General features: G+C 49.3%; 1 protein-coding gene across 4 annotated transcripts in view; it reads right to left on the bottom strand.

Annotated features, from left to right (window-relative positions):
- PTPA (protein phosphatase 2 phosphatase activator) overlaps positions 1-8,039 on the bottom strand; it is a 25,433-nt gene extending 17,394 nt beyond the window's left edge. The window contains exons 1-3 of one of the 4 annotated variants that reach the window (XM_024762128.1): positions 7,615-8,039; positions 3,828-3,925; positions 1,334-1,420 (exon numbers count right to left, since the gene is read on the bottom strand). In XM_024762128.1, coding sequence (XP_024617896.1) covers positions 1,334-1,420; positions 3,828-3,851 — 111 coding nt within the window. In that variant the 5' untranslated portion in view covers positions 3,852-3,925; positions 7,615-8,039. Of the gene's footprint in view, positions 1-105; positions 283-1,333; positions 1,421-3,827; positions 3,926-7,614 lie in introns of those variants that run through there. The other 3 variants (XM_024762130.1, XM_024762129.1, XM_024762127.1) reach the window with 3 other exon arrangements.
- Positions 8,040-8,214: the final 175 nt, after the last annotated feature.

Here is an 8,214-nt window from a genome sequence, read left to right as displayed (position 1 = left end):
ACAGGACCTTGGCCTCCCAGCAGCCAGCTAGGGTCCAGGAGCATGAGGGCTATGCCAGCCTTGCCAAAGGTGGACGGACTGGGCCAGGGCAGGGCCAGGCCTTACCCGACAGACCAAAGCTACAGCTAGAGAGCTGGGTGGACAAGGCACTGAGAGGCTGCTCGGGCCTGGGGTCTGAGATAAGATAAAGCTCAAGGGGGCTCTGGGCTGCCTGGGACAGGAACACAGGAGGCGGCTGGAGGCCTGGCACCAGGGCTGGGATGGCATCCAGCAAGGGCCGAGAGCTTGCCCGTGCCTATCAGCCTCCCCACAGCTCTTACCCTCCCTCTACAAACAAGCCGGTCTTTGAAACACAGCCAAAGAGCACCAAGCAGTGTACGCCCTGCAACTCAGCATTTCCACCTCTCGGAATGAATCCTTAGGAAAGAACGCCCACAGGTCTATGTGCGAGGGTGTTCAGAGCAGCAATGTTTAGGGAAATAACCTCAAAGTCTAAGTGGGGGACTGTTTAAACCAGCGAGGGCATGGCTCAGGGGGCAGAGGAGCCCCCGGGGCAGGTCTGGGCGACAGTCCCCTCGCTGCGAGCAGCAGGCTGCCCTCGGGAGCACGTCACGGGGCGGAATACAGGGCGTGGCCAGCATTTTTGTTCGTGTTATACAGGTTTCTAGCAGTAATCTCTTTTTTTTTTTAAGATTTTTTTGATGTGGACCTTTTTTTTTTTTTAAGTCTTTATTGTATTTGTCACAATATTGTTTCGTTTTATGTTTTGGATTTTTGGCCGCGAGGCATGTGGGATCTGAGCTCCCCGACCAGGGACTGAACCCACACTCCGTGCGCTAGCAGGTGGAGTCCCAACCACTGGACCGCCAGGGAAGTCCCCCCTAACAGTAATCCCTTCAGTGAGCATCTTTACCTCTTTTGTGATCATTTTTAATTTAAAAAGTTACATACAGACACCAGTTGACAAAAATGCAGGCTAGGGAGTTCCCTGGTGGTCCAGTGGTTAGGACTCCACGCTTCCAATACTGGGGCCCAGGTTCAGTCCTTGGTCGGGGAACTAAGATCCCACAAGCCACACGGTGCAGCCCCAAACAAAAGAACAACAAAACGAAACAAAACAAAAATGCAGGCTATAAAGCAGCTTATATACCTTGATCTCAATTTTATAAATACACATCTATGCACAGATTTTTTTTTTAATTAGAAATGCAGACACTAAAATGTCAGCGGCACGTGTGTCTGGGCGATCTTAGTTTCTGCACTGGGCCCACTGTGGGCTCTTGGCAGCTATTTTTGGAAAGACCCGGCCTGGCAGGCTCCTGCCTTTGCCTACCTCGGAGACTCTGTACTCGAAGCTCAGCTTCTTCCCCTTCACACCTTCGTTGAGGGTGAGGATGAATCCAATGTAGTCAGCGTAAGCCTGCCAAACAGAGTGGGGGTGGGACGTGGAGAAGGGTGTCAGAGCCCCACCCTCTACACCCTTGACAGCCCCCAGCTCCACCCAGTTACCAAAGAGCTCCAAGCTGCCCCCGGCTCCCACCCCGACAGCAGGAGCAGCAGAAAGATAACGCCAAGCACCCAACCCTGATCCTCCATCCAAAACCACTGGCAGGCCAGTGACCACAGTGACACCTGGACCTCCAACCAGAGTCTACTGTGCACTCACCATGGCTGCCAGCAGTTTCTTTATACAACAACCGCACAAGGTAGACACTATCATTGTCCCCATTTTACAGATGAGGAAACCAAGGCTTCAGGGGAAGTGACTCCTAAGACCAAGATGTCATTAGACGTGGAGCTAGGACCCAGCCAGCCAAACTCCAAAGTAGAGCGGCGAGTACACCACCGTTATACTATACCACCAAGGGTCCATCCCCTGGTAAATTTCCAGATGTTTCCCCCACCAGGCAGGCCAGGCTGCATACCTGCATTGCAGATGCCCTGCTCCCAGGAGATGAAGCTGCTTTCTGCCCACGGCCAGGTCTCCCAGCACACCCATCCCCAGCTTCCAACTGGGCAACCTCTTCCCCACGGGGCTGCAGGTTACAGCCAGCAGAGGCCTAAGAAAGCACTGAGGTGCGGGCCCCTGTAGAGGCAGCTCCTGGCAGCAAGCAACTTCTGTGTGGCCTTGTTTCTTCTGCATCCCTTTTGCCTCTCACTTTCTTGCTTCCTCTTTATCCATCAGTGGTTAAGAATCTGCCTTGCAATGCAGGGGACGCGGGTTCAATCCCTGGTCTTCGTTGAGGGTGAACTAGATCCCTCATGCATGCCGCAACTAAGACCCAGTGCAGCCAAAATAAAAAGAAACTAAAAAAAAAAAAAACAGGCAGCGGGCCAGATCAGCGGGCCAGATTAGGCTGCCCACCTACAGCCTAGAGCACAGCAGCTCAACCCATGGGGCTCCAGAGCCAGGCAACCTGGAGACATAACTCTTTGGACTCTCATCTCAACCACTAACTGTGCCTTGCTAGATGTCTAAATGTCTTCACCTCCTGGCCTCAGTTTTCTCAATTTCAAAATGGAGATGACCTCAGAGTCCCAGGGTTTTTGTGAGGGTTAAATCAGCTAAAGCACCTGGCGCATCATAAACACCCAATGTTCTTTGGAAAACATCTAGGGGAAAGCAAGGAACTAAAGCCACGTTTGGATTCAGACAATCCTGCAGGTTCAGGGAAGAGAAAAGTGGTGGCTCTCAACCTGGGCGAGACGGCTCCCAGGAGACTTCCAACATGTCTGGAGACATTCTTGGTTGTGATAACTGGGAGGAAGGCTGCTACTGGCATTGAGTGGGTAGCGGCCAGGGCTGTTACTAAACATGCTACAGTGTACAGGACAGCCCCCTACAGCAAAGGATTATCTGCCCCAAGCGTCACCAGTGCTGAGCTTGAGAAACCCTGAGGCAGAACAACCAAGACGATGAAAGGACTGGAAACCACATCCTTTGAGCAGCTAAAGAACTAAGGCGTTTATCCCGGTGAAGACCTGGGGGAGAAAACAACTCAGAGAAGACACGATAGCCATCTCCAGATATTTAAAGGGCAGGCTTGTGAAAGAGGAGCCAGACAGGCTAGCACGACCCCGGCCCCAACAAGGCTGCGAGGACTCGGGCTCAGCGTAAGCACAGCAGACTCCTCACAGAGAACCTGCCAAGCTTGCCAGGACCCTGGGCCACCCTTCTAGACAGGTGACACTCCCCACTCCAGCTGCCCAGACCAGGTGTAGGCAACTGGATGGAGCTGGACGCAAGGCCTTCCCTGAGAACTTGAAATTGGCTTTCTTTTTCTTAGTCCCAGTCTTTCCACAGCCTGTACCAGAAGCCGGGAAGGTACAAGCTGTTGTCTTCTGCCTACCATGAAGACTGAGAAGCACAGAAAACTGGGATCCCAGTTCCCTGGTGTTTTAGACTCAGCCACTTCCCTGCCCTAGGTTTCCATGTGGTAACCTCCTCTCCCTGTGATACACTGGCTCCCAGACTTGCTATCACTTGCAACCAAGCATCAGGGTGACCCACTCCATCATGTAGGATGTTCAGCCAATACAGTAACACCCAAGGGGTGATGGCTTACAAGAATCTGGAGCAGAACTCTCCATGGTTAGCCTCACCCCAGCCCCCAGAGACCTTCCCACTAAACTGAGTGCTGCCCCTGAGGGGGAAGAGACAGCCAGCTCCCCTGTCACCTCTTTCCATAGCTTCTAAACAGCTCTGGCTCCAAAAGCAAGAAGGGTCAGGAGCTCACAGCCCCACTCAGGCCTAGAAAACCACTGTCTTTGAAAAAGCCCAAGTTTCTCATCCAGTTCTGACCCTACAGTACAGACACCATTGGTACCTGAGAACGCTTCCATTTGCCCATGTCTGGAACAGTGTGGATCTCTTTTTTTGGAATGATGAAGTTCTGAGTGGCTGGAGGGATATCCTCCGAAGAATCTTGACAAAGAAAATGAAAAAGCAATCAGATAAATAGAATCCTTCCCTCCCAACACACACACACACACACACACACACACACACACACACACACACACACACTTTTAAACCAAGACTCCAACGCGCAAGCCCTAGCATAAACCAGACACGTACTCCCAGGATAAAGTATTGGCTTGTTAAGCCAAACCCACTGGCTTCCTGCCTTTCCTCACTCTGCGAGGAGCTGGGCAAACCTGGCAACCCCCTCAACAACTGATACGTCCAGTGGATCTGCCATGCCCTCTCCTCCTGCTTCCCAAGCAGGCAGAAAGGTTAGAAGAATAAAGCCAAGTTGGCCTTTTAGACATAAACAGGCAACTCAAAGAAGAAGGGGAAAAAAAAAAGGCCAAGATACATTTGAAAAAAATTACCAACATCCCGAATAAGCAAAGAGATGTAAATTAGATGAGACTGCTTTTCTAAATCAGGTTGGCAGATTAAAAACATCTGGCACTGATTGGGGAAGGGGAAACAGGAACTCTCCTGCACTGTTGGTGGGAGTCTTAAATGGTAGAATCTGCTGAGGGGGCAACTCAGCGCTGTCTTTTGAAGTAAAAACTGCATTCTACACCCACTGAGCCAACAGGAGGCATCAACCCTACAGATGTGCCCACAGAAATAGACAAAGATGTATATAAAAGTGCTTACTGCATCGAAAAAAATTAGAAACAACCCAAATATCAATCAATAAGGTGATGGATTAATAATGATATGCCCGTATGATGGAAATCTTCCTAGCTTTTGAAAAGAACAAAATCTAAATTACTGACATGAGAAAAACAGCCTAAATATTAATAAATGAAGAAACAAAACTGCAGTATATTATATACAATATAATCTTATTTTTGTAAACAAAAACTTTACATACTAATATAAATAACACATATACCTATTAGCTTATGCATTGGAAAAATCTAAAGGATTAAACACCAAAGTTAATAGCTGTCATCTCTAGGAGGTAGGATTTATATACTTTCTAAGCTACATATTTTTTTTTTTTTTTTTTTTTGCGGTACGCGGGCCCCTCACTACTGCCGCCTCTCCCGTTGTGGAGCACAGGCTCCGGATGCGCAGGCTCAGCGGCCATGGCTCACCGGCCCAGCCGCTCCGCGGCATGTGGGATCTTCCCGGACCGGGGCACAAACCTGTGTCCCCTGCATCGGCAGGTGGACTCTCAACCACTGCACCACCAGGGAAGTCCTACATATTACTATTAAAAACTGACATTGTAGTACTTTTGTGGTCAGAAATAAACTATTTTAAATAGAGTTTCTGTATTTTCAGAAGCTGAGGGAAAGGAAAATACAGGGTAGTTTGTGTATCCCATTTAGCTGAAATGTATGTTTTGCTGCATAAATCTTTTTGTTTGATAATGGGACACTGCTTTCTGAAATCTGAAAAACTCTGAATTCCAAAATACACCTAGTCCCAAAGGTTACAGGTTGGGAGTTGTGGGCCTGAATCTACTCTTGGAGATTTGTCAGATTAGTAAGCCCCTTCCTTTAAAAATGAAAACTCTCAAAAAATAAAAATAACTTTTAAAAAAATAAATAGGGCTTCCCTGGTGGCGCTGGGGTTAAGGATCTGCCTGCCAGTGCAGGGGACACGGGTTCAAGCCCTGGTCCGGGAAGATCCCACATGCCACGGAGCAACTAAGCCCATGTGCCACGACTACTGAGCCTGCGCTCTAGCACCCGTGAGCCACAACTACTGAGCCCACGTGCCTAGAGTCCGTGCTCCACAACAAAGAGAAGCCACCGCAATGAGAAGCCCATGCACCACAACAAAGAGTAGCCCCCGCTTGCCGCAACTAGAGAAAGCCCGTGCGCAGCAACGAAGACCCAACGTAACCAAAAATAAAATTTTTTAAAACTAAATTTATTTTAAAAAAGTAAATAAATGAAAATGAAAACTCCCCAAGAAGTGTAAAGGACTATCAGTCACTCACAATGTAGTATAAATCTGTTCCATTGCTGTCCTCCTAAAACCTAGCTCACATCAGCTGCATGGAGAAAAGGGAACAAAGACCTAAGTAGGTTCTAGAACATATGACCTTTGGGGGACTAGAGCCTGCCTCGAGAGGCCCTGAGGAAAGGAAAAGTGCCAGGAGACCTGGAGACCTAAGGAGACAGAGAATCTGGGATAAGACCAAGGCAAACCTCTGCCTAATTCAAATTCAACCCAGGGCCCCAAAAACCAGACCGGAAACTCTCTTCCTCCTCTCACCTGTTCTGCAAGTCCTGTTCCCAGAACCTTCAATTGACAACCATCCTATTAATAAATCGCTACTTCAAGTAAGATGCTAAATTAAAAGCTTTGTAGGTCAGGCTGGTGACCTAACCGCATTGTTTTTATGGGAAAATGTGTTCTACATTCCAAATCATCCATTTGCAAATGATCTTTGGGAACAGAGCCCTTTTCTAAATTTGCAAGAACTGTTCCCTGAAAGGGACTAGCCTTCCCCACGTTATTTCACAGGGCTGGGCCCTGTTCCCAGAGGAAAGGCTACTCGGAAGTTTTGCGACCAATCACTGATGAAACACACACACACACACACACACAATTCGCCAGAACATGCAATCCCAAATCAAAAAGACAAGACTTCAAACTCGAGACTGTGATCAGCGAGGTCAGACCCACAGCCTCTCTAGCCTCAGATTATTCCGCCTCTGACAAAGGTGCCACGGGACAGCTGGATCCCCTACAACCAACCCTCAGTATAAGATGGAAACCTCCACAGTTTTAGAGGTGTTCCTAAAAAATCCCACAGGGTATAATATGTTATCACCTACGACTTGGGAACCTGTCTACATGTTTTAACCTGTACCATCTTTGAAAAGGATAACAGCAATCCAGCTTTACTGATTACCCCCACGCCCCATGATTTGCCCACACCATCGACGGAACACACGCTACCAGCTCGGTGAGGAAGCTACAGTAGCCCCATTTTGAGAGATAAGAAAACAGGGTCACAGAGGCCGCAGCGTGCCAGGTAGAGCCAGGTCTATGTAACTCCAGAATCCAAGGTTTTCATCACTACACTGTCTGAGTTAAGCAGTTCTTTCCACTGCTCCTAAACATCCCTTGTTTCAAACTTCAAAGAAGGAACACCTCCTGGGAACCCGAATCTTCTCAGCCATAGATAACCTCCCTGAGCCTTCCTCGGTCTCAGTGCACAGGTTCTCCCCCCACACCTCCCACCGCCCATCTTCACAGACACATTCATCTCACTGATAATTCTGGTTGTCTTATATATCCTGATGTCATTACCGGAACTCCTAAGGGCACATGCACAGAAGTTTTGTACCAAACAAAATAAATGTCAGGTTTCAAATGCCTTAACAGACCATACCCAGCTCTTTGGGGTTTTTTTTTTTTTTGCTGTTGTTGTTGTTTTTTTGTGACGGGGTAGGGAGTGGAGGGGATGCCTCTTTTGATCTTCAAAGTTTCTCCCTCCTGAGACCTTCCAGAGGTCATAAAAGGGGAGACAAGGTAGAAGGAACAGTGAATCGTTTCAAAACATTAGCTGTTTTGAAATAGCTGTTTAGCCAACCTATTTGCACCTTTGACAGAATTTTAAAAGTCCTTCTTGACTCAAGGGAGGGGACGGGGGAGGGGTCAGCAAACACCCTTCCATTTCCCCACGTTACCGGTCTAAGAGGATCCTTTCCCTCGCACCTCCATCCCAGTTATTTGAGATGCACAGTGTAAATAAAAGTTACAGATGATGATGCCAGAAAGAAAGTCGTCTCTTTGCACAACCAGCGTTTTTAAATCAGTGGTTTAGAGGACCAAGGGCAGTTTCCCTCGATAACTTCTTAGCCACTGAAACTCCGGAGCCCGGTCTCCAAGGGGAAAAGAGAGCAGGTGATGAGGGGGAGTCAGGGCCGAGGGGTCGAGGCAGGCCCCACGGAGCACCAGCCCCCAGCCCCAGTGCAGAGTCTAATGAAGACAGCAGCCGCCATCCCCGCCTGCTTCCCCGCCAGGTCAAGAGCTGACTTTAGGAGGAGCAGCCCAGGTGTGGAAAAGGCCTCCCCTTCGGGCCACGGGGCTGCTCGCCCGACCCTCGGGCAACTCAGGCTCCCCAAGTCCTGGCGTTACGCCCCACCCATCGCCCTTTTGCAGTCCCGGGATCCTACCCTCCCTCCAGATCCCCCAGCACTTCTCCCTCGGGGGCCAAGAGCGTTTGCCCCTCGAGCTCCTCCACCTCCCGACCCTCCTCCCCTTCGCTGAGCAACCCACACACCGCA

The sequence above is a fragment of the Neophocaena asiaeorientalis genome, unplaced genomic scaffold, assembly GCF_003031525.2.
Source record: "Neophocaena asiaeorientalis asiaeorientalis breed wild unplaced genomic scaffold, Neophocaena_asiaeorientalis_V1.1 scaffold78, whole genome shotgun sequence".
NCBI classification, from domain to species: domain Eukaryota; kingdom Metazoa; phylum Chordata; class Mammalia; order Artiodactyla; family Phocoenidae; genus Neophocaena; species Neophocaena asiaeorientalis.
This window is presented reverse-complemented; position numbering and strand designations above follow the sequence as displayed.